A 26,619-nucleotide genomic window follows, 5' to 3' on the forward strand; every position below is an offset into this window, starting at 1 on the left:
GTACTTGTAACTGAAAAAGGCCTTAGAGTGCTGTGGAATGAGACTTGCCCACAATTGCTCCACTTTGGCAAGGCTGGTAAGAATCCAGTATCTAAGTAATAATAAAGACACGCCTGATAAAAATTAAGAAGCGTTCAATTATGAAGCATTCTCATTAAGGTGCCTGGAAACATCCCTTGCGGAGCTGTCAGCCAGTATAATCGTCTCTTTGTTAGGGCTGGGGAAGTTAAAGACTTTATTTTGCTTTACAGTCCCATTAGTCAGCCTATCGCCAGCTCTATTTTTGTTTCTAAGCGATGGTAGCCGGAGGGATAGGGGAAGGCGGGGGGTGTGTGTTTTCGGATAGCGGTAAAATACACGCATCTGGTGCCGGCTCCCTCAAACCCATCCCAAGCGCTGCCGCTGCGTGTTTTGTTCTGTGTGACAGCTCCCACCAGCGCTCGCAGGGCAGTTCCGAGAGCGGGCGCTTCCCGCAGCCCCGGCGGCAGCATCTCCCCTCGGGGCACGACCCTCCCCAGCGCCCCGGGCTCCGCCTCAGCTTCCCCCGCGGCGGGGCTGGGTGCTGCCCGGCGCTGGAGCCACATTCCCGATTCAGCCCCGGCGGGGAAACAATGACTTGTTCTCCCCCCGGGGTTGCCACCGCCTCTCACGTTTCCGGCCCTGCGGCGGCTGGACGCGGCGGTGCCCGCCCCTCCGGGGCGCCCTCACGGACCGGTGGCCCCCACCCGCCCAGCCCCGCCGCCGCCCGCCCTCGGAGCGGGGCAGCACCACCCATTGGGGGAGAGGAGGGCGCGGGCGCCCGCACCGTCCGCTCTGCCACCCTATTGGCTGGCGTGACCGCGCTTCGTCCTCCCATTGGCTGCGGCCGCCGCCAGGCAGCGGCGGGGTCGGGCGGTGCCAGCCCGCCGCTGCCCGCCTTTGCCGCTGTCGCTCCCGGCGGGCGAGTAAGTCCGCGAGCGGCCGCGGCGGCGGAGGAGCTGCCGGGCGGGAGGGGTGAGTTTGACTAGCGGCCGCTCCCGCGGAGCCAACTTTTCCCGCGCGGGGCTGGGGCAGCCCTCTGCGCCGCCGGGACGGTTTGCGGCCGTTGGGCAACTAACGGCCGGTTGAAGAGAGCCCTTCTGGCTCCGGGTCCCGCGCGCCGACTCCGCGGCGGGCTCCCCCGCCTCGCCCTGGGGCAACTGTCGGCGCGCGGCTGGAGCGGCCGTTACCCGCCGGGCTCGCGCGCGGGGACGGGAGGGGGCGGCGGTGGGTGAAGGGCGCGGGGGGCGGCGCGCGGCGGAGTTGCCGGGGGAAGGGCCGGTGCCCGGGCGCGCCGGGGGGCGGTGGAGGGGCAGGGCAGGGCGGGGGGCCGTGACAGGCTCGGCGGGCCCCCCTCCCGCCTTGCTGGGGAGAGCCGGTGTCTGCCCCCGATGCGGGGCGGGATGAGCGGGGCCGCGGGGTGGCGCTCCGGGGACCGGCTTCAGCCTCCCCCCTTCCCGCCGGTCCCCGTGGAGCGCCGCCGGCATCCCGGCCGCGTCAGGCCGCCTGCCGGGGTCCTCCCGCGCCCAATCTCTCGCTCGGCTTCCGGGCGGCGATCGGGGAGGGCAGAGGGGGGAAGCGGCGGCCTCGCCGGGGCGGCTCGGGGCTGGCGGGGCAGCGGTCACTTGTGTCGCCTGGTGGAGGCAGCTGGGGGGTGCGGGCAGCCGGCTGCGGGCGAGACAAAGGAGCTGCTCCCGCTCGTCTCCCCGGAGCAGGGGGCAGGCAGCGTGGTGCCTGGCAGCAGACTTCCCGCTCCGTGTGCTGGGCGCGTGTGCCCGCTCGTGGGAAGATTTAGGGAACAGTTTAGTGGCGTGCCGTGAAATACGTTCATTCTAAGCCATCTCTGCTGTATGTTTTTTTTTCCTGCCACGTTGACTTCGGTGTCCGCGGGTAGGGATGCGAGAGGTGGCAGCAACAGTTATAATTGCTGAGTTTGCGGCTGAGGTTTTTAAGTAGGAAGTGCCGCAGACTGCAGGGGGTTGTGTCTGTGTAGGCTTTGTTATTTGGCTTCACGCGCGTTGAACTGAAGGAACTTTCCATGTGCTTTGTGTTTTAAAGGTAATGGTAAACGCAGAGGTAATGCCTGTGGACTTGTCTTGTTCCCTGTAATCCCGAAAGCCATCACGTTTGTTTCCTGTCCAGCTCTGTCCCGAAAAAACTCCTGAAGTCTTAAGTTCACAAGGAAAAGATTTGTGTGCTCGAGGATTATTAAGTCTTGTTAGCATTGATCTTTCATAATTTTTAATATACACTGCTAGTGTGTGAGAAGATGACTATAGAAGAACAAAATATGAAAGTTTCTATTAAGTGATTGCTGTTAGGTTTGTTAGCTGCAAATTCAGATATGGTGATTAGTTTTTTTTAAAGACAACTTGAACAAATGACACTGCAAAGAAGGAAAAAGCAGTTTTATGTAGCAAAGCGTAGAGTGACATTGGTGATTGTTTTTCATTGCATCTAAAAGGCTTTTCTGCGGCTTTTCCCTCCAATAATGCAGCTAGATGCTACAATGTCTTTTCAGAAGCTTGTGCTTTCCACTGAATGCCTTCCTCTATGGCAGTGCCTTGCTTTTGTTGTCCTCTTCACCTTCCAACAAGTTCTTTTATGTTGTGAAAAATAAGTAATGTTGTAAAGCTTGGTCAAATTAACTTCCAATCTATTTTACTTTCATCAGTGAAATACTTTTGGTAAGAGTAATATACTTTCAAGTTGAGTTTTAGATCCATCTGGCACTGTTCTTGGATGTATTTTTTCCTCCAGAGTAAGAAGACAATATGAAAATACTACTTTTGAAATGCAAAACTCGGCTGCTTCTCTTCTGTGATAATCTCTTTGTGAGACAAAGTACTTTTAACAGGCCTTTTATCAGAGGGGTGACAATTTTGAGGAAGTTCAGTATTGCTTTAGATGATTTATTAACTGTAGCAATTCACTTCCTTTCAGTGTTGAGCTGTTTTAAAGGTACAAGTTAAATTTATTCAGACAGCTTCTTACAAGGAAAAAGGCTTTCCTGGGCAGAATAGTGTTGAACTCCTGCCATAGTCTCCTGAATGGGAGGGCTTTCTTTCACTTGCAAGAGTCCATGGTAGACGTGTTCACAGGCATAGCTGGGTAGTTAAGTCACTTGGATTCTAATTTTGCAAGGACTTGTATCGCAAACAAGCACGTGCTTGAGATATTGCAAGGGTAGGCACTACAAATGGTATGTGTCATCTATATTTTACTTAGCACAATGGGGCTGGCTCTAAGCTGGGAGAAGAGCCCATTTACTGATGCATATGTTATGACTGTATCAAACCTAATAGTAAGTCACTGAGTTAAAGTCTAATTCTTAGTACATGTTAGTGTAAAACCCCAATATCTTGAACCTTCTCTGTATGTTCATGTCAGGAAATGCATTTTCATTAAATCCTCCCTTAAGGTAAATATTAGGTTCTCCTTTAACCTGTCACTGACTTTCACACATGCAATGTGAAAATCACCTTGTTCATTCTGGAGACTTATATTATAAATTATCAAATGTTGGCTAATGTCTGGCTATTTTAATTAGAAAATAAACATACATTTTATGGCCTGATGTGACACTGTTTTGTTTCAGGTTGTGTGGAAGATGCATAGTTTGAGAGATCTGCCTGATTTGTGAGAGAAAGTCACAGTTCCCAGGCTTTCCTTTGGGACTGAGAGCCTGTGGAGTACTCTTTATATTTGAGTTTTTCAATTGAAACTTTCATGAGGCTGAAATGTTTATGTTGATGAGAATATTAAAATTCAGGAGCACTTGGGTTCCTAACAAAGATCACCTGGGCACTCTGCAAACATACAAAGCCTATATCGGGAACAGCTTAGACTTAAATCTGTTAGGTGGATCACCAGGTCAGGTTTCATTCCCAAGCCTTCACTTAGACAAATACGCTCTCTGCGTAACCTGGCATGCTTCCTCTCTCCCAGATGCAAGATTGGTTACAAAGCTTATACTTAAGTCTGCCATAGGATTTGTGTGGGTAGTTTTGTTAGCATAAATGGAGATTACACATATGAATCAGTGCACTTGTGTGTTACTTACAGTGTTACCAGTTACCAAGCAGTCAGTCTTCCAGGAGCGATATGCATGAAGTTTAAGCCGGAGATCCTGTCATGCTGTATAGGAAGTGAGAAGCCTGACAATATGACCTTCACTGTGTGTATGCTCTGTCTTCCTTGAAGTTAGGAGAACTAGAGTCTGTATCTCTTATGCTTTAGAAAATCTGAAGACTGCAAATTTGTATTTGTCTTCTGAGGTGTAACAGCTTGATGACTGGAGTGACTGTAATCTCTAAGACTTCTTCCATGGTATTATGAAAGTACAATGTGCTTAAAACCTGCATTTTATATGCAGCGTTTTTCAGTGTGTTGGTTTGTACTTGCTGGGATGTACTTGAAAGTATTTGTTGTTTTACTGGAATATGATAGTTTTCCTGATCAACAAAATCATGGCTTTGATTTGTTAATGCTGTTCTGTTTAATTATGCAAGTATAAAAAAAACAACAACCCACCACCTTAATTAGAATTGTAGGCATGATATCTTTTCTTTAAAATCCATATTTTCTTTCTTTTCCAGAAAAAATGGCCCTTTCGGCAATTTGCTGTCCTCAGTTGCCAGAATTGAAATGGTGGTGTATTAAATGCACGTTGGGGAGTGGAGAATGTGTTGGAATCAAAGCATTTTTTTATTAGCATCAATTAATTAGGAACTTAAATTGGATTAATTTGTTTTGAAATGCTTTTTGAGATAATCTTGGAAGGCAATAACAAAGTGGTGTCAGGATAAGGACTGAAATCTGTGTCAGATCAGTGTCGTTGAAGACAAGGAATACTGAAGTATGAAAATGTTTTGATATGCAGCATATTGCTGCAAGGCCATGTTTAAAGCTTCTAGGCTGCTCAAGCTCTGCATGCCATTAAAATGTTTTATTGGTTCCTGCATTGACCAGAATCTTCCCTATACTCTATAACGTATGTTATAAGTGTACGCACATACTTTTAAGATGAAGTACTTCTGCATGCTCTCAAGATTTTCTTTATAAATGACTGACACTTAAAATATTTTAAGTTTTTTGAAAACATTGGTGAAATTTAAAAAGCTTTCCATGAGGCTGCTGCATTTGTTCTTATTGTAAATCATCAGATTTCTATCAGAATTTTGCTGGAACTTTGTTAGCATGAAAACTCAAATACTCCTGGATTAGATTAAAAAACCAAAAACAACACCTGAAAGATCCAACAGCTATAATAGTTTTCAATTTATAGCACATCTAAAATAATGCAGGATACGAAGTGTTTTCTTGTACTTCTGGTGAAACTGTTGTGAAGCCTTTCTCCTAATTAGGACCACGTCCAAGAGCAGCAGAATAAAAATAGAATGTCGGCTTAGTCTGGGAGGGTGACTGTTACTTACAGCGATTTCTTTAGACGCATCCCCACATGAACTTACATGCTTTGGTAACAACTGGGAAGGTAGTGAATGAAAGCAGCATAACTTACAGCCCAAGTGAGTACTGAAATTGTCTGAATGTGACCCTTGTCATTGCAGTGCCAGAAATGGGAGGATGTTGATGTATTTCTTTCAGTGTGACAAATTAAGGGCTCTGTTTATAAGGCTTCAGTGTAACTTCTAAATGGTGTACAAATTTAAAACAAGTGGGTTCGATAAACAGTTGTTACTAGGAGTATTATTTATTAGAACTGGAATCAATAAAGCATGTGGAATTTGGACAGGTATTTAATAATCATCACTTTTCTGTATGGAACATGCCATGAAAAGCGAAGGGCGTGCATGAAAACATTTCTGAGTTTATTTTAAATGATCAGCATTGCTGAAGAATCATCTGATTGTTGAGAGGAAGACTGGAAATGGGTTATCTCTCCAAAACAGATGTATGTTTGTGTTCTTCTGTCTTGAACCTCTGATGATATGAAATGCTGTGTAGCAATCAAAGCATAATAAAGAAATTTAGGTAAAAGCAATACTAACTGAGTAGTAAAACACACCTATTGCTGATGCAAAAGTCGTTGAGTGTTTGTATTCCATCCTGATTGGTGTAAGAGCTCTCATTCTAAACTTAGTGACAGCAACTGTATATTTTGGGCACTTTTGATAGTTATTAAAGATGCTCCCTTGGGTAAGAGATAAGATATCCTTTACATTTTGTTACTTTTTTCTCTTTGGAAGCTAACCTTTAATTAAAAATAGCATAGTATGCTCTGAAGCCGCACGGGATACTAATTAACTCACTTCAGTGCTTAAAGCCATGCTGTCTCCTAAGGTTTCCTGCTGTTGGCACTGGATAAATATTTATGCTTCAACAAGGCATTAACTTCAGCCTGCTGAATAGTGCATACAACTTTAATATTTTTGTTAATACTAAACACCATGATTCAGTACTATTACTATATTTTATTGCAATTCTTTTTTTAGAAAGGGGGAAGAAGCCCGTTACACTTTAAATATGTGATAGAGAATTAAATCTAATACTTAATAATTAAGCTGTCTAGCAGTCTGAGTATTGTACAGAAGCTAGTGCTGGATAATACAAGTTCTTCATGAATGTCTGGTTAATGGACAAGGCTGTACTATATCCTTGTGGTTTGTTTTCAAGTACTTGAATCCCATTCTCATACGTAAAGACAATTGTTTTGTATTTTTAATTCTTTTTAATCCTACAGTATTTGCTATATTAAAGGAAAAGACTGGAATATGTGTAAAAGCATTAAGTTGACCTAATAAATCTTAAAAAAAATGCATTTAACAGGTTTTTAATACCAGCCACCATCTCTGAAATTTAGGATACCGTGAATACTTTCAGTCTATCATGCAAGACATGTTGGGTATACTGTACTAACATCTCTATCTGAGGAAGCCGGCTCTAGGATCTTCAGGTACAAAAATGAAAACTTTTTTCCCCAGTAACACTCCTTCTAAGTGATTGCTGGCTGAAGAAAATTGTGTTACTCTTCCAGAGTTGAAGTAGGTTGCAAAATCAGACTGCGACGTCATATATTTTGTGTTAGGCTGATGAAGGGAAATTTTTTTGAAAGCGTGGGGAGGAGTGATGCTAGGAAATTCCTTAGCTCTTGGTACTTAGTGCTAAAGCAAGAATTTTATGTTCCTTACAGTAACTTTACACTGGATTTTGCCAGTGAAATTCTGAGTATTCTCCTATAGCTTGTGGTTAGTAGCACATCTGGCAGAACCAATTACTGTCTACTCAGTTAAAATAATACCTTTCTTACTGACTTTCTTTAGGTTGTGCTGAAATACCTACCTGCTTCATGTCACGTGCTGTGGACATGCTACTGCTTTTACTCGGTTACAGCTTTTAGGCTCAATAAGCGGTAGTCTTTCCATGCACATCTCTTGTGCTCCTAATTATATTGACTCCATATGTCAGGTCTAGAAAGACTAATGGGCTCCTGCATTTTTTTTCCTGCTTTGAACTAAATTCCCAGTGCAGCAGCCAGAGGAGAAGGTGAGAGGCTTTTGACAGTAATTCTGCACATCTGCTTATATATGCATTCTGTAGCTTTGCCAGTGCTGGTATAGTATTTGCCAATCCCTGCCTGTCTTGAGAGAATGTGATTTACATTTAATTGTAAAGCTGAGGAAAAAAATTCAAGTTTCTTTCCCCCCTCCCTGTTTTCTCAGCAGCATTTTGTGTCAGTACTGTAAACGATGGGTTTCTTTACCACAGTTCTGTTGTGATGAGGCACTATACTTCAGACAATCAAATTTGTCATGTTATTTAGTGAAACACAACAAAGGGAACATCTGTTTTGCAGAGTACTTAATGATACTGCTTGAAGTATCAGAATTCTGTTGTTTCAGCTAGAATTGGTTGAAGTTTTGTTGAATTTTCAGTACTGTGTGCAAATATAGCAGAACTACTCTTCTAGCACTTTTGCATGATGTTAGAGATTGACTGAGTAGATTAGCAATCTCTGCTCTTAATTTTTTTGCTGCCTTAGTAACTTTTGTTTGGCATACATATTTTCAATATTATTCTTTTTGTCTTATGCCAAAATTTAAGAGTGTCTGAAGCATATGCATTTGCACTGGTTACCAAGAGTTCTTACTAGAATGTAATGGTTATTTGTGCAGTGATATTTTATCCCAAACTGTTGTTATGGGTAAGCTGTAGCTGTACAGGTAAAACTGATAAGGATTTTCCACTTGAAACTTAACATAATCAGAGAAGATCTCTAGACTGTGCAGTTCCTTTGCATACATAATGCATATATTCATTCCTTCCTTAAGGAAGTAATGAAGAGCTTTGATTCATTCCCATTTTAGTGGTATTTTAAAGTGTCTTAGATGTTTTGTCCTATTCTGGCAAAGAAGTGGATGAGAGTTCACCTATGTTCACAAAGTTGCAGCAATCCAGTGAAACAGTGACAAGGACTAACTCAACCATTTATAACTGCTTTTTGGTGTAGTAAAATAAAAGTCCTGTATAAATTCAGTAGCAGCAGTAGGATGTGGTTATACTTGATGTCAAGGGAAGAAGGAACACCTAAAAGAAGGTCCCTGCTTGTACAGTAAACAGAGGAACTGACAAAAGTGTGAATAGGAAGTTAACTGAGTGATGAAACAGCAACCGAATGATGCCACATTTACCCTTCAAGAGGTTCCTTAAATGTGTCTACTGATTTTTAAATGATAGTTGTATGATCCTTTTGTGTTGTGCACACCCCCCGAATGTCATACTGTTTGAAAAGTGGCCATTCACTGAGATTATATTTGTTGCTTCCTCTCATGTGATATAGCTTGCTTTGCTCTTGGTTCATTGCAACTCCTCTTTCCTATGGGTATGACAGTTTTTTACAAACATAACATGTTGCTTCCTATGGTTGTTAAGCTGTATTGACGTGGTTCAGCTCTGGTTCATTTGAGTCCACTGTGTCCCAAATACATGTGTAGTCAATGACCAATTTCCATGTATTGTCATAATTGCATCTGCCATTCAAATGACTTTTCAGTTGTTGCTTATAAGCAGAATACAGTAAATCAAGTTCCAAGTTTATAGACTTCAGATTATTATAGAAACAACCTTTGACTACTCTGTTGTTAGGCTACAGAAATATTTGTCAGGCTCTAAATCATGAAGTCTGTGCTCCAAACCAGGGCTCTGAATTTGTAACTGAACACTGAAGTACCGCTCACTTATTCTGGAAATACTAGATATGTAGGTCCTAAAGAATGCACTTAGAAATCAGGCCTGTCTTGAGCAGAAGACATCTTGAGACTTAATGAGAATGCAAATAAAAGAAACGGGAACAGAAAATGAATGCATGCTCTGTTATTTTAATCTTAAACTGTTTTCTGCCACCTAAGTGATATCAATATAAATTCATTAGAAACTTTCTGTTATAGCTTTGGAACAACGGCAGATTACTTGGTGATACCATTTACCCTGGAAGTCTGTACATGAGTTGCTCAAATAAGAGTCCCTCTAGAATCTGTATAACTTGAGTTTTGTTAGATTTATATTTCTTTCTTGGAATAATTAATATTCTGAGCTTTAGATGCTTTCATGAAGTGGGAACTTTTTACTTGAAGAGCTTTTTCATCTAACATGAATTCAACCTAAATTAATATGCCCTACAATGTAAGACAGTTAACACCTTTTTTCTGCTTTGCCACTATTATGCTTTTGGGATTTGACTTTTTTTTAAATTACAATACAGAGCAAGACATGTAGGGTAGTAAATTGTCTGAGACTTCAAGTTGCACACACTTCTGTGTGCATTGAAATTATATGCGGTAGTAGAGCATTTCATGTTTTGGATGTAACTTTTCTGAATGAGACAGAAGTGTGGGTCCTGCTGTTACTTTTTAAAAATTTCAGTTAAAATAGTCATGTTTTTCTGTTGCTTATAAAGTATGTAAAATACACGAAGTTCTTCTTAGGTGCTCTGAAATGTTTTTCAAATTAACGTGTCCAGTCTTGTGAGTATAACAGGCTTGTGCGGGAGGGCTGGTGGAGGGGTGGCGGGAAGGGAAGGGATGAGGAAGGATGAGAAAACTGCCATAGAGAGATAAAGCATATTTTTCCTGAAGCTGTTTAACACAGCATTATGTGCATGTATTGATGGATCATTTTAATTCTGTAACTTAACAGGGAGCAATCATCAACCACTCAAAGCAAACTAAATCCTAAGGTTATTTTCAGTATTGATGTACCCCTTCTCTGGAAAATGCATCTTTGTTTAGCTTGCTTCTGTCAAAATGAGCTGCTAAAGCACATATCAATAGACCACCATAAACCTTTTTTTGGTATAAAATCTGTGGTGTATTCCTAATAGCAAGGTTCCTGCTTTTCTCTCGTGATCTTTGGGGAAATGGTAGAATGGTATACTGGAGATAAAATTTTGCAAATATTAAGTTATCAAGAATGCTAATGCTGCTGCATTGGTAGAGTTAGGGCGATGGGACATATCGTAGCACTCATTTAAAATAAATGCTCTGGACTAAAAGTAAAATCAAACCCTTCCATTGCAGTCATATTTGATCATGTCTGACGTTATTACACTATATTGTAGATCTACCCTGGGTAAACATGCCATAATGGTTATTCTTGCAGTGTACTAATTTCTTTAAAGCCTGTTTCTGGGACATCCAAATCATTCACCTATCCCAGCATTTATGCGAAAAGCATAGTTTCATGCTTGTTTCAAATACAATGTGTTGGACTTCCTCAGCTACAAGTGGAAATGCTTTGAAAGGATAGTTTGTATTTGTGGGTACATAAAAACTTAGGAATGCTTGCAGACCAGGAGTCCAGGTTGTAGAGCGAAGTTTTAACTGAACATGTGCGACTGACTGGTGACGGAGGATATGATTTCAAAGCAGATAGAATTATCTTTAAATGGTTTTCATGCTAGTAATAATATTTTAAAAAGTTTTTAGAACTTATAACTTAACTAATTTTTGGCAAGTAAAAATGTCACTTCTGAAGCACCTGTAACTTTCGCAACCTAATTCTCAGTTTGTGGAGCTCCCCACATTTTGTGGAGGCAGAAGGAAGATTCAGTTGAAATGAAGTCCCAAGAGCTGCTACAAAATTTCTTCCTCATAGGGCTTGTGTAGTATCTTCTAAAGGCAGTTTCTGGCTTGCAGGTAGGCATCTCTGCCTTTCAAATTAAATGAGGTGCAGATACCTAGAATGGGGTTGGAAATAGGCAGAATCTCCCGAAATCTCATTCTCAGCCAGTGGAGTTGGGAAGTTTTGGCCAAAAGTGTTGCGTTCTTAATGTTGCTACTAAAAAGTAGAAGGTGAAGAGTATTAAAAATGGAAGGTGAAAAGCCTGCTCAAACTTCTGTCCCTACTTTGTGAGCTGAGTCTTCTTCCTTCTGATAAGTCATTGCTAAACTGCTTGTCAGATGAATGCTTCATTGCTTGCTCTAGCTGAAACTACATGCTGTAATGGTAGGTGGTGTTGGAATTGTGCCTTTAACAGTTGATGCTCAGAGGTGAAGTACAGCCTCTGCTTGATTCTCCACATGCTTTTTAATAATCAAGCTATTGTACAGCATCTGTTCATGTGTGCTTTACACAGAGAGTCTTTCCAACAGCTGAATTACCTGACACCTTTCTTTTCGATATGTGGCTGAAAGTTCTGAACAAACTCTGACTTGAGATTACTTTCAATTTTCACTTAGAAAGGAAAACTTGTTTTTAAAATTAGCTGGCAGCAAACAGACTTCACAAACAGCTAAATTAAATGAATAACTCCTAGTAAAGGTATACTATAGTAGCACTGAAATTTGAGGAGGCAAGGAACTAGGTGTCATGGCATTGCTACCAAAATAATGCTCTGTGCTCTTGAAAAGACCAATGGGTGGTTCAAGACTTGTATGCAACACTGAAATGAGAGCTGCAACATAATTATTCTCTCCGCATAGTTTATTATATTTAACTACTTTAAATTTGTCTTTGGGTTTCAGGGAAACTTCCTGACTTCATAGGGAAGTAGCATACTTTGGGTTTAGGGAAACTAGGGCGCATGAGAACAGTAAGTTCATTTTGCTTGGGGTTCTGTAGAGAATGTTTCTTGTACATGGATAACCTTTGCAGCACTGCTTTCCCTTACAGTAGTGGTAAGAGCACTGTGTCATGTACTGTGGTATTGCCTGCTCATAGACACTCGACACAAGTTACAGGAGTGCTGATACATAGAAAACAGACAAAATTTCTATAACTTTATAGTTCATTCTTATCAGAGCGTAAAGAAGGTACCTTTATTTTAATACTATTGAATTTTGTGGCTAAAGCAAAAACTGGAAAACCTGTGTGGACTAGGTCACTTTTGTCGTATTAGCACACTGTTCCCTTTTACACATTTCTTTTTGTTGTTTCAGTTATGTTTGGTTAAGCTTGTGGTTGTGCTCACTTTAATGTTACTTTAAATTCTATTTCCTTATGATGCATATAGTTGTTACCTTGATTTTTCTTTGTGTATGTTAAACTGTTAACTATATTAATCCAGAATAAGTAAGAACATACTTTAAGACAAGATTTTTCAACTACATGTATTTTATTTTATCTAAGACTAGGCTGTTTATATCTGTTCTTTCTTCATTTTTAATGGGAGGTAAACAATAGTGTTTGCATGGAGTAAAACAAAAGAGGAAGCAAGTATGTTTCAGCTGCTAAGAAGGACTGTTTTGAAAGTAATAGCTCTTATTTTATTTTTCTATAATGAATGTAGCTGTTGGTATATTACAGATAGTAGAAAGGCTAACACTTGAGGATATACTGCAAATGAAATAGCTTGAAAGAGAGTAGGGCTTCTGCAAGCTGGAGAATGGGATGTAACTGGACTAAGTTGGGTTACAGGTGGTCAGTTTTGACTGACTCTGCGGTTACCAGTGTGGCAGTTGTACTTACAGTGTGGTTTTGTGCAGAAGGCAGCAAGGAAGAAATAGTGAAGTAGGATTAAAAAAAAAAAAAAATCAAGCTGTGGAAGTTATTTCATCTTACTTCAGTTTGGCACTGTACTGCTAGGGCTGCTTTTGTACTGTTTTAACGATATAAATCTGACTTACTATGGTTTGTATAAATTCAAGTGACTATATCAACGTGTAATCTCATATTATGCTGTATCTAGCGGGCATGAGTCATTTGGTTGTCTTGAAAGAGTTATCTCCTTGCTGGTAAAGGGCAAGTACAAGGTTAGTTGTGTACAAAGGTGGTTTGTAATTGTTGTTTGCTAATCTGAAGTTGAGGAAATATAATTGCCAGGAGTCAAAGATCAGGATTAAAATCTTCAACAGCCTATGCTTATAGGGATCCTACCTTCTGCTCAGGACTTTAGAAAGCTTTCATCATGAATGTTTTGAGTCATGTGTGCCTATATGACTATTTGCCAGCATTGTAAATGGTGTTATGACCTCAACTGTAGGTTTTGTGGTTGTTTTTTTTTTCCTATTGACGGAATTGGAAGGTTGTAGAAGGGTGAGTTATAGTTTGATATGCCAAGTATTTGTGTGTAGGTTTCTGGGCTGCAAAGCATTAGTATTCTATGGTGCTGGATCCTTTACACGAGAAACAACTGCATTTAAGAAAGTTATTTATAGTTTCTATAGTCTAGTTAATGTATACTTTCTTTCTTTAGAGTAACTTTTTTTTTCCTTATTTGCTGTCATCTAAACTGAATTGAGGTCTGTCATCTGTGGCTGAATATTATTAGCCCTATGATTTTAAAAATTTGTAATGGATATAATTCAGGAGGACTTTTCCATTTGATGGGCAAATATCTATCACTTTGTCATATCCCAAGTGTAAACTGTGCAAGAATCACATGTGCACAAGGTCAGGAAATCTTATTTAAATCTATATCATGGAAAAGTCCATTGACCCCTGACTCTTCCAAGGCTGACATTCCACATTGTCATCTAAAGTGTAAGCTGCAAATAAGGTGGTTGCTTCTAGCACTGCAGAGAGTGGCGGGGTGAGGTGGGGGAAGCAGCAAAACTGAAAAACACCCTTGGCAATAAGAAATTCAAATTGACTGCAGTTTCAGTTCCTAAGGTTCAGTAACCTTTACAAGCCCCTGGGAACAAACATGTTCAAAACAGTTATCTTTGCGTAGGTTCACTACTGTATTGTGAAGACAACTGCAGTAATGACCATACTGAATCAGACCAGAATTTCTGAAACCTTGTTGTGTAACAGTGGCTGTTAATAGAGGCCTAGAAAGGAGCTGATAGGGGAAGCTGGAAGAGTGGTCTGGGGGAGCAACTTCTGACTTCAACTTTCTGAACTGGAAGAAGTGCTTTTATATTTAGTGGCTGTGGATGCATTCTTCCATGAATGTGTTCAGGCTTTTTTCCTGTGCATTTATGTAAAGTTCATGTACTCAGACTTGAGAGACTCAATGCATACTTCCTTCGCATTGTTTTTGGTAACCCCTTCTGTTTGTTTTGAGCCTGTCACCTATAGTTTCACCTAATGCTTGTTAGTTCTCCTGTTAGAAGATGCTGAAGAGCCATCTGTTGTCATTTTAGGAATTTGCTTGAGCCTGAGTCAGTGATGCTTGGTGCACCATAGCTATCTTGTTGACACTGCCTGATTTTACACTGAAGATAGCAATTATCAGAGAATACTTGATACTGAGTCTTTGAGCACTGCTTGCATTGTGTATTTGAATAGAGCATGTGACTCTTTCAGGCTTAGCCCAATGGGGTTTTTGTTTCTTTGTGCAAGTTTGAAAAATGTCAGGAAGTCAGACCTGGCCTTTGTGTTACTGAAACTTGCCAGAGTGGTTTTTGGGGTCCACAGTAGCATCGGTTTCTCAAGAGACTTCGAATGATTTGCTACCCATTACTGCACCTACAAGTATCTGTTTGAACAGGATAGCTTGACCATATTCAAAATTGTATAGTAAATTAACAGACCACTGTATCACTAGAATGAGTTGTGCATTAACATCAGGAAAATACATTCTCGTCTTTGGCAATTTATTCAAGAATACAGTTGCCTGAGTGTTGTTTCCTCTTCTGAGGCTTACCAAGGATTGTGTCTTTCTCTGAAACGTGTTGGGAGAGAAGAGGGTTCAGCAACATGAATTTTAAGTATAGACTGTAGTCCTTAAGTGAACTTGATGTAAGATGTAGAGCTGATAAAAAGTTTAATACTACTTGTACCACTTCAAAGGGTAAGAAAAGTTGACTCCTAACTGGCCCTTCCCTACTTTTGGATGCAAACTACTACAGAATACAAGATCAACATGTACCAGGGACCTGACCTCTTGTGAATGTTCTATTAGGGTGTACCAGACCCATAAGTTTACTTTGTTCCTCTCCTGGGATGAGTTGACAAATTTGGCTGATGGTTCATAAAAATCTTAACTTTCTGCTCCATGTTTCCCTTAGACTAAAAAATTTTTTATTAGCAAATAGTACAATCTTCCAAGCAGATACTTTTCTGATTAGGTAAGGACACAGTATATGCTTTCCCTCCTCTTCCAGCAATTCCCAGAGGATGGGAGGACTTGAGCAGTTTTTGGCTCCTGGTTTTGTTTTTTCCAGCTCTGTTACTTCCACTAGTAAATACCTAATACTGTGGTTCCAGAAGGTCAGTTCTGCAGAACTCAAGAGTTCATTCTTCATCCAAGTCCAGCCTCCTTGTACTTAATCCAGATTTCATTTACACACATGCATTCTGTGGATGAATTCTACAAAGGCTGGGTAGCTTTAAAGAATAGGAAAGCCACCTATTGTGAGAATTTCTTTTTAAAGAACAACCTGTGCATGTGTTGTCTGTGATTTCATTCAAGGCTATGGTTTGATATTGTTATATTAAAAAAGTCTTGAGTGACAGGTATGAAAAACTGAAGCCATTTAAGTAGATGGATCCATTAGTAAGTTTGCCAGAGAATATATCTTAATTCATCTTGGCTCGCCCTCCACCAGCTCAGTGCATAGCAACTTTTTCTCCCCCCTCTATTAAAAACAGTAAGTTCAGTAAGTTCCTGTTGTATTGTGCTGCAATGGAAAAAAGAATGGTCTTTCTTTGTAGAGACTTCATAGAAGTCTCTTCCAAACAAGGTTCGCTTTTGTCAGATAAACTTGCTTGATATCTTATTACAGTTGTACTACTCATCTTGAAACAAAGCAAAAATTGGTATCTCCTATGTAAGGAGAGTTTTATTATAGTATTAGAATAGAGCAAGATCAATTTACAGCTCTCAGAGGCTGCTTATTACTTGGGAACAGATCTAGAGAACAGTCTTACCTCAAGCTATATCCAAATGGATTGCAGACTTTGAGTGGAATGTAAGTTAGACTTATTCTCCTCTTGTTGATATTAGAGCTCAAGTTGCATATGTCCTAGGGTTCCGATGTTAGAGATTAGTAAGGGCTGTATGGCTTTATGTACACTTACTTTAAATAGATCTTCTACTAGGAAAGCTAGTTTGTTAATTATTGTTTAGTATAAATCCTATTTCTTGCTGCTAATCCAAGTTGAGAGTCTTGTGGAAAATACTCCAAAGTGCTTTTAACTCACAAGGCATAAACACACAGATAAATTTGCCATGTGTTATCTGGGCTGCAGTAGCTATGCATGCTTTCATCATGTGGCAAATGTGAAGTAACGTGGTTAGACCTGCAATGAAAGAGTGTCACCTAAAGTTGCTTTACTTCATGTATGATATAAACTAAGAATATGTATGTGTCTAATAAAGGTTCAACAGAGATGTGACAACCTGACTGTTACTGAGATCCATCAAAAATAATTTTGTGGTATCATTTGAATCTTTGAGACTTCTTCATCTTTCCTGCAACTATCTTCCATCAGGACATCCAAATGACTCTGCCTCTTAGTCTTTTGGAATGAGGAGCGTGGGGACATTTGAAGCTGCTCGGCAGTTTTAGCCAAAGTATTGCTTGATTTGTGGGGACAAAAGCAATTTGTTTTTAAATAAATCCTCAAACTCTACTCATCTGAACTCTTTGCAGGCACTTAAGAGGAAGAGACCAGGGGAAAAAAGTCTATTCAAAAGGAATTACACGCTGATGTACCTTGAAACAAGTCTTTTTGGGGAGAAATGCTGTGTAGTGTTTGCTGTGTTGTTTGAATTTTCATTACAGTTTTGGTATTTATAAAGTACATTCTCAATATAATTTTACAGCTTTTTTTCAAAATAGCATGTATTTACTTTATCCACTTTCTCTTGTTTTAATTCCACAGTGACTGGGGCATCTAATGCTTACAGTGGCCTATATCTTGCAGTTGAATCCACTCAAATGGAGCTGTAATTAAGGCATGCTTTTTTTAATCCTTCTGGGATTTTTTTTCTGTAAAAGGTTAACAGATGCTATAAATTAGGCCTTATTTTGGCCCACTTTGTGTTAAAAATTCCATTTTAGAGTTACTTTTTGTAAACTTTCTATGGGCTTCAGAAAAAATTGTATTGTTAACTGAAATTTGTTAATCTTTCCTTTAGAACAGTCTTGGGTTTGCCAACTCTGTCCATACATTGTTGCAGTCCAACTTGATCTATTATTTAACTAGTACCAAATGTGGCAATCTTCAGCAGAACAGTAGGTTGTCTGCCTGTTTTAATAGATCCCACACACCTAACGTGGAATTCAGGCTTTTTCTTCCTTTTAGGGAGAGATGAGTCTAACAGATATTCTTAATTTTTGTCTTCAAGGAAAATAATTATAAAATTAGATTTCTTATTTGTGACACTCAAATGTGTATTGCTGTGGATGCATATGTGCTTGAGGTTAAACAGTGTATTCAGAAGGGTATATGCATTTTTTTTAATGCATGAAGGTAAAATAAGGACAGTCTGTCTTCTGTGCATCTCAACTGCCTTAGCTCTCAATAGAATGCCTCTGCTACTTTAAAAATCAAAGACCTGATCAGCAAAAACTTTGTCCTCTTTCTTTTAGTTCAGCTTTTTACAGATTTCATTTCAAAAGTTCATGCTTTTGCCAAAAAAGACTTGCCTCCAAATACATGGTCATAAAAGCTTGAAGTATTGTCCTTAGTCCAATGGATAATGCCAGCCAAGGATGCTCTTACTGTTTTTACTGGTCAAATGAATCCTGTGTTCTCTGGGAGCCTTTAATCTGAAAATAATGCTTGATGGATCAGTAGAAATAGGTGAAAAAATGCATCTCTTGGATAAATGTGGTGTCAGCTATGGACTTGGAGTATCCAGGACTCCTCTGGACACTTTTAAATCATGGGTTTCTTGCTTTGAACAGTCAATATTGGCACAGGCATTTGTGCTATTAATGGGGCTCAGTAGGGAATGGTTACTATTGTCAACCCTGCTGAAGCATGAGACATTGCAAAAGCCTTTGTCTGCCTTCACAGGAATGAAAGTAGGGCTAGTAGATTGTGTGATTCTATAGGAACTGATGAGGTCGTTGCTTCAATAATTGTAGTCAGGACTAGCCTTTGTGTTTGTTAGCACACAGTATTATCCTTAAAAGCCTCACTTCACAGCAGGGTTTGACACACAACCTATACCATTCAGAGGCTACTAATCCATATTGTCATCATTATACCTTTAGAGACCATCAGTGCTGGTTAGAAAGAGTTGGTAGTTAGCTAGATGAGTATCCTTCATGACAATCCTTCCTGTTTCTTTGTTGATAGAGGATGACAGAATGGATGAGGTTCGAATGGACCTCTGGAGATCATCAAGTCCAACCTCCTTTGCTCAAAGTAGTGAAAATTAGAATCATAGAATAGTTTGGGTTGGAAGGGACCTCTAAAGGTCATCTAATCCAACCCCCCTGCCGTGGGCAGGAACATCTTCAACTAGATCAGGTTGCTCAGAGCCCCGTCCAACCTGACCTTGAAAGTTTCCAGGGATGGGGCATCCACCACCTCTCTGGGCAACCTGTTCCCATGCTTCACCATCCTCAGCATAAAAAATTTATTCTTTATGTCTAGTCTAAATCTACCCCCCTTTAGTTTAAAGCCATTCCCCCTTGTCCTGTCGCAACAGGCCCTGCTAAAAAGTTTGCCCCCATCTTTTTTTATAAGCCCCCTTTAAGTACTGAGAGGCTGCAATAAGGTCTCCCCAAAGCCTTCTCTTCTCCAGGCTGAACAACCCCAACTCTCTCAGCCTTTCTTCATAGGAGAGGTGTTCCATCCCCCTGATCATCTTCGTGGCCCTCTTCTGGACCCGTTCCAACAGGTCCGTGTCTTTCTTACGCTGAGGGCTCCAGAGCTGGACGCAGTACTCCAGGTGGGGTCTCAGCAGAGCAGAGTAGAGGGGCAGAGTAACCTCCCTCGACCTGCTGGCCACGCTGCTTTTGATGCAGCCCAGGATACGATTGGCGTTCTGGGCTGCGAGCGCACATTGCTGCCTCATGTCCAGCTTTTCACCCACCAGTACCCCCAAGTCCTGCTCGGCAGGGCTGCTCTCAATCCCTTCATCCCCCAGCCTGTATTGATACCAGGGGTTGCCCCAATCCAGGCGCAGGACCTTGCCCTTGGCCTTGTTAAACCTCATGAGGTTCACACAGGCCCACTTCTCGAGCTTGTCCAGGTCCCTCTGGATGGCATCCTGTCCCTCTGGCGTGTCGACCGCACCACTCAGCTTGGTGTCATCTGCAAACTTGCTGAGGGTACACTCGATCCCACTGTCTATTTCAAATTGGAACAGGTTGCTCAGGATCTTGTCCAGCTGGGTTTTGAATATCTCCAAGGATGGAGACTCCTCAGCCACTCCGTGCGACCTGTTGCATTGTTCAATAACCCTTACGTGAAATTACATTTAAACTCTTTTTTAGTGTATTTCAATTTGTGCCCATTGCCTCTTGTCCTGTCACAGGACACCAATGAGAAGAGCCTGGCTCTGTCTTCTTTATTCCCTCCCCTCAGGTAATTATCCACATTCATAAAATCCTCGTGAGCCTTCTCTTCTCCAGGCTTAACAGTCTCAGCTCTCAGCCTCTCCTTGTGTGAGAGATGCTCCAGTTCATCCATCAGCTTTGTGGCCCTTTCCCAAACTCTCTCCAGTATGTTCATGTGTCTGTTGTGCTGGGGAGCCAAGTGCTCCAAATGTGTCTCACCAGGGCCAAGCACAGGGAAGTATCACCTCCCTTGACCTGCTGGCGATCTGGGGGCTGTTGGCTGTCTTTTCTGCAAGGGTGCGTGTGGCCGGCTCACGTTCCCCTTGTTCATGAAGACCCCCAGGGCTTTTTCTGCAAAGCTGCTTTCCAGGTGTCTGGCCCCAGTGTCTGCTGGTGCCTGGGGTGGTTTGTCCCCAGGGGCAGGACTTGGCGTTGCCCTTTAAGCTTCCTGAGCTTAGATGTGTTGGCTCATGTCTCCTGCCTGTCGGTGTCCCTGTGAATGGCAGCGCACCCCTCTGAGGTATCGACGACTTCTCCCAGTTTTGTGTTATCTGCAAACATGCTGAGGGTGAGCTCTGTCCCATCATCCACCTTCATTAATGAAGATGTTAAGCCGTCCTGGCCTGGGTATCGACCCCTGGGGTACACCAGTAAGGCCAGGTCTCCAGCTGGGCTTTGTGCCACTGGTCACAGCCCTTTGAGCCTGGCCATTGAGGCGATTTTCTGCTCTGAGGCCTGGGTTTCCCGAGAGCTGCTCTTGCTGGTAACAACAGAAGCAAAGGCGGCAGCGAGTACCTTGGCCTTTTCCATATCTCCTGTCAGCAGGTCCTCTGCCCCACTCAGCTGTGGAGCCCTAGTTTTCCTGCTGATGATACTTTTGCAAAAGCCTGTGAACAATTCTGGAGCATTCTTGATCCTCCTTCTTGCTTTGATCCTTTTTCCTCTTGGGATCCTATGCTCTACCATGCCATGTTCACTGCAGCTGTGGCTGCCCTGACCTTCACATCACTGCCCAGTTTTTCCACGTTTGTAATTATGCTGTTCAGCAGAGTGCCTGCCCTTGTTGGCTCCTCAGTAACCTCTCTCAAGAAGTTATACAATCAGTGCACTCCAAAAACCTCTGGGTTGCTTGTTCCCTGTTGTGTTGCCCTTCCAGGAGATAACAGGGTAGTTCATATTCTATGTGAGGACCAGGTGCCTGTAGATGTGAGGCTTCTTCAGTTGTATGAACAAGGTCTCATATTTCATCTTGATCAGGTGATGAGTAGCAGACACCTGCCACAATGTCACCCATGTTGGTCTGCCTTCTCATCCATGACCCATAAGCTCTCAGCTGTTTCATCGTCCACTACAGGGTAGAGCTCCATGCATCCCTGCTGCTCTCCCAAATAAAGGGCAGCTTTCCTTCCTCACCATCCCAGATTGACCTTAAAGAGCCCCTATCCAGCCATGGCAGTAGTCTGGTGGTGTGAGCTATGCTGCTGTGTCTCAGTGATCCTGTTGAGATCATAGCCCTGCAACTGCACCCAGACCACTAATTCCTCCTGCTTGGTCACCATGCTGCATGTTTGTTGATGTATGGGCACTTCAGAGAGGCACCCAGTCATGCTGATTTGCTAGAAAAGGTATTAGAGCTTCCCCCATCATGCTGTCCTGCAGGCAGTGCTTTATATATGTGCTTACATTTGAGGTGAGGCCCTGGTTAGCTCTGTTTTTTCTGTTTATGAGGTCTCTCTTGCCTACATCACTCTGTACCCTTTGCTTGCCAACCTTGTCTGCCACTTCCTCACTTAGCTGTGGGTTGTCATTTACCTCCCCTGATGTTGCTGGTATCCTTCTTGTGGAGCTGCCCCAACCCTCTACCTGCCAGGAGAAGCCTTTTAGTGCAGCTGCTGCTGCTGCATTGTACCTCCTAGGTGTTTACAGCTACTACTACTGTTTTCTCCAGAAATTAAATCTAGCCCTCTGCAGCTTATAATTCCTTAGCCTGTCCTTATTCCCCTCAGTAAGCACTGTTCTTGTATACTTTGTGCAGATTTGCATATCTTCCTGGGATTGTGAGAGGAGATTGCCTTAGCTGTTTCCCCATGGTTTCACCTGACAAGGTCATTTATGTAATGATAGTGTTAGTGATGGGGGTGGAAATCTCTGGCTGCTTATGCTATTATTTTGTGTTAACAAACGTCAACAAGCCCATACTTGGGTATCAGTACCTCATAACTAATTTTAAACTGGCAAAGCAAAACTTAATGGGATATCTCACATGACCAAACATTTCATCAAGTAAGTTAATTTTTTCCTCGGATGAGTATTTAATTTTGTCATTGTTTGAAATCCATGGTCACATTTTGAATAAGCTAATGTGTATTGTTGAATAGTTTACCTATGCCTAGGGTATTCTCCACAGCATGCTCTTTTAACTTTTAATAGTTTTTTATCTTAATGGTATGTTGCTCTTTGTTTCAGAATAAGCCGTTCCGAAGGACAGTTGTTTTTAAAGTTTTTTCTCAAAAATTAAGAGAAATTGGAAATTAATTTCAAAAGCCACTCTGCATCTTTTGTGTTAAAGTCTTAGTACTGATGGTCTTGCTCTGTCTGAGATTGTGCAGGATGTTGGGCAGGGGAATCCATCTCAGGCTACATGCTGAGTCAGCAGGCTCATTGTCTTGCAGTTGCCACGGTGGGGGAGGATTGGAAGGTTTTCCATCAGCCTTTATTTCAGTGACCTTTTCCAAGTTAGAAATAGCAGTTGACTAGGAAAAACCTAAACAGTCATTTCTCTTCAGTGAGTCCATACGGTTTTCTCTTGAGTTCTGTGAGCTGCAAAATAAATTGAAATTGAGAGGGTAATATTTTCTGTTTTCAAAATGCCATTTCTCCAAATCTTTGACTTATTGAGCTTCCCACACAATACATACTTGGAATTTATTAAACTGCTGTATGTGAGGACTCCCATGCTTAATGCTTCCAGCAGCTTGCATGTGAGGTAGAATAAAAGTTCAAAGTAATGTTAGCATGTGAAATGTTAGCAAGTAAAAAGCATGATAAGATTCTTTAAATATTCACAGGGACCTAATTTTCATCATCTGCTTAATGCAGTGACTACATAGTTTTCACAAACTGTGTTTGCTTATTCTTGCAGGCTGAAGGTTTTGGAACGGATGTTGGAAGATGTTAGCTGTGGATACGGGGGTTGTGGAGGAGTGGTTATCAGAGTTCAAGGTAATATACTCTCAGATGTTTAGCCAGTAGTGTTTGAATCACTGCTGGAGCAGTATGCAAGAGTGCTTGATTGCTGTAGAAAATGAAGAAAAATAGTAACTTTGGATTTTACTGAGAGAATGTGAGATAGATATATATATATCTTATATATAAAAAAAAAGTCTGAAAGGATTTTTTTTTTCCTTGTCCTCTTTGGGATTACATACTTCCTGATACAGAGCAGTGAAAATGTATATCACAGGTGAATGGTCTTGTTGGTTTGAGTATGGACTAGGCTTGACTATAGGTTTTGCTCCTTTCACAGTGAAATTTCAGTGGGGTTGCACCCGTGGAACTCTTGTTTTCTATCTGTTTCCCATCCACTGTCATTACATTCTGTATGAAACTGTCTGCAAAATGATAAAATGCAGTGTGTCTTCTGGCAATTTTGTTGTCCTGAAAACATGGTGATTTCTGTAGTAAGGATTTCTTTGTGAAACAAGTTTTAGTTTATAGTAAACTCTGATAAATAGTAACTTGTAATGGAAAATTGTTGTTGAAATAGCTGTTATATTTTAATGACAAAAATTGCTTTTTCTAGTAGTTACAATATTTTCATTTCAGACACTGCCAGAAGCATCCATATCCAGCTATGCTACAAACTTGAAGGACAAGACTGCTTTGATTTCATCTCTTTACAAAGTAATTCAGGAGCCACAGAGTGAAGTGAGTATATCGGATCTCTCACACAAAATGTCTGACATAACACCAGCAGAATAAAATAAGACCTTGTGTGCTACTTAATTGTGTTCTAACTACGTGAACTACAGAACTGCATGAAGAGTCTCTGTCAAAATGTTTGTTCTTAGCAATGACATACTACCATGGAAACAATTCATAAGTTTTGTAACTTACTGATCATAGCTAAGCTTGTAGATGATACTCATGGGCTTCAGGACTTGGGTATAGAATTGAGAAATACGTTAAGGAATTGAAAAGATATTTGAGACTGACAGAATTCTTTCTGTAATTCAGTATCACTTCAATGTGAATCTATAGCTGTCAGAAGCTTGTCTATTACAACCCAAGAGAACCATGTTAGATAGGTTTGCAATCCTTTTAAGTTACTGTTTAGGTTTTAGGTTTTTTGTTGTGGTTTAAATACATACAATACAAATATATGCATTTATGCAGTGGATGTACCCTTGCTTGAAATGATGGCAAAAAAAGAAAAAAATCAGGGGGAAGGGGGCAGTTTTGCCCTGTACCTGTGCCGGGAATGGTTCCATACCCCATGACTGCGCTTGTTTTAAAGTGTCCAGGTGAATTCAGAACATGCTGAGCTGGTTTTAGTTGTGTCTTGTTAACTGTATTGTCTCACTTTCTACCATCCAGCAAACCTTGTGTGTATTATTGTAAAATTGCACCAGGTCCTTAATTCCTCTTCTGAAAAGACCCAGCATAAGGAACCTTTCCAAAGTTTGAGATGATGCCAGTAGCGGTCAGAGCATAAAATGCTTTCAGTATATGCATTTTTAGAGAGAATGCTGATTGAGAAACCGCCAGGTTGTCCAGCAAAGAAGAAATGTAATTTTACTTCGCTGCTCAGAAAGGCATTCTGAGTCATTCCATCTACTGAGTCAAGCCTGTCTGGTCTTCAGAATGTGTATCAACGTGTAAATTAATCTGATGAGTCTCCCTGTTGATAGCCAAATTGATACTTTCACATGTTCTTTGATTTCTTACTACTTCTGGCTATCACTAGTTTTCTCAGGGACCTTAGTAGCAGGGTGGCCAAGGCCCTGCAAATTCTGCTCGAAAAGGTTGTTGGGATAATTCTGGGGGCAAGGTATTAAAGCGTTCCCTGTTAGTGAGACTTTGAATTGAAATGAAAAGCCAGTGCTGACAGTGAGTGTTGTGCTGCCTTGGGAGAACAGTGCTAAAATCTTTATTTGGACTGTTCTCCGAGTACCTGTCACTTTGTGGAAAGGGCCACTTGGAGCTTTCCACGTTGTGAAAATACTTATAAACTAGCAGTTAAAAAGACAAATAATATCTTTCAACTGTTATTTGAGATCTATTAGCTGCATTGTGTAATGACAACTTGCTTTACAGTGTAGGATGTGTGCTGTCCTTACCTCATGTATGTAATGCGGAGGGGAAGGATTAATGCGTGAACACTACAAATAACTGCTGAGATTAAAAACAAACAACCCCATCTGTATACCTTTGAATATACGTACTTTTAATATAATAATTGTCTGTACCTTAAAATTGTGATTAATCTTGTTTTGGGGGATGGATGTGTTCTTTTTTAAGCCTTTGAAAGTAATCATGTGTATTTGCATCTGTGACTGCATTTTCCTGCTGGTTCAAGTTTGCTTTTCATATGGGGTTTTTTGGTTTGCTTTTCCAAAAAATTAATAATGAATTTGTGAGATAAATTAACTACTTCTTTGCTATAGCAAAGAAATAGCCAATTCATAGTAGTTTTGTTAGTAAAGACTGTTAGTTACTTTTGAGGTTTCTGGGCCACTGATAGGTGAAAAATGTAATTCAATACAAGGAGAGTCTTCAGTAGATGTGAAGATTTAAAGGACTTTTAATTGACTCAAGAGTCCAACGGTAAAAAAAAATAAAATTGAGGTTTGTTTCTTCACAAATTCAAGATTTTTTTGCTTTCTACCTAAAACACTATTGCTGTCCTTTTAGATAGTAGCCATGCAGGTATTTGTGTTAGGAAATAGAAAGTGTTTGGAATGTCTAATGCATTTGGATGCAGCTTAAAAGGAAGAAGGATGAAATTGCTTGGACATTCTTCTGTTCCAACATTAAAAATTGTTTCAGTCTAGATAACTTTTAGAACTGTTTTAGTGTAAAACAATATCTTGAAGCAGCAACAATCATTGGTGTGTTTTGATATCAGGTTGTAGCATGTGGTGGCATTTTGAGGAAGAAAATCTGTTTTTGTACTGATTACGCATTTAAATGTGCTGATATAAAGCTGTCTCAACTGAGATAACGATGTGAACGTGGATACCTGTCATAGCTATTTATGTGCCTTTTAAAGTTCAAACACATCATTCTGAACTGATAGTTCATTAAAGGAAGCATGCAAATTGTGTGAAATATCTAAGCTGAAGATGGAAAGCACTTGTGCTGTTAAAGTTCTCTAGAAGGATCTTTGATATTTTGCTCTTAAAACTGATGACTAGTTTAGCTTGGCATGATTTTTTTTTTGCCTTTGCTGTAGATTTTTCACAGGTGATTTTTTCCAAAGAGAAGGTATATCTGTCAGAAGCTAAAAGTTCCTCTTTTTTTTGAATGGATCAGATTGTCTCAAATTACTTCTTAAAAAGAACCAAAACATGCTAAGATCCTTTGGGTTCAGAAGTAACTTTGGGAGGTAAGAAATGTTGATGCAACTTTCTTTGTATTCAGGAGGAAAAACTTTGGAAAGCAAGCAGATTTTTTTTCTAGTATGCTGTTCTGTTGGTGTTACCTCCTTTGCTGCAGTAAAGGGAGGAAAATATAGAAG

At 41.0% G+C, this 26,619-nt stretch overlaps 1 protein-coding gene across 2 annotated transcripts in view; it reads left to right on the top strand.

Moving 5' to 3' along the window:
- The first annotated feature begins 944 nt into the window (after positions 1-944).
- Positions 945-26,619, top strand: part of HYCC1 (hyccin PI4KA lipid kinase complex subunit 1) — a 48,647-nt gene continuing 22,972 nt past the window's right edge. For both annotated transcript variants that reach the window (XM_076331346.1, XM_076331347.1), the window contains exons 1-3: positions 945-993; positions 23,023-23,102; positions 23,706-23,807. In XM_076331346.1, the coding sequence (XP_076187461.1) occupies positions 23,052-23,102; positions 23,706-23,807 (153 nt within the window). In that variant the 5' untranslated portion in view covers positions 945-993; positions 23,023-23,051. The remainder of the gene's footprint in view (positions 994-23,022; positions 23,103-23,705; positions 23,808-26,619) is intronic.

Source organism: Aptenodytes patagonicus, chromosome 2 (genome assembly GCF_965638725.1).
Source record: "Aptenodytes patagonicus chromosome 2, bAptPat1.pri.cur, whole genome shotgun sequence".
NCBI classification, from domain to species: domain Eukaryota; kingdom Metazoa; phylum Chordata; class Aves; order Sphenisciformes; family Spheniscidae; genus Aptenodytes; species Aptenodytes patagonicus.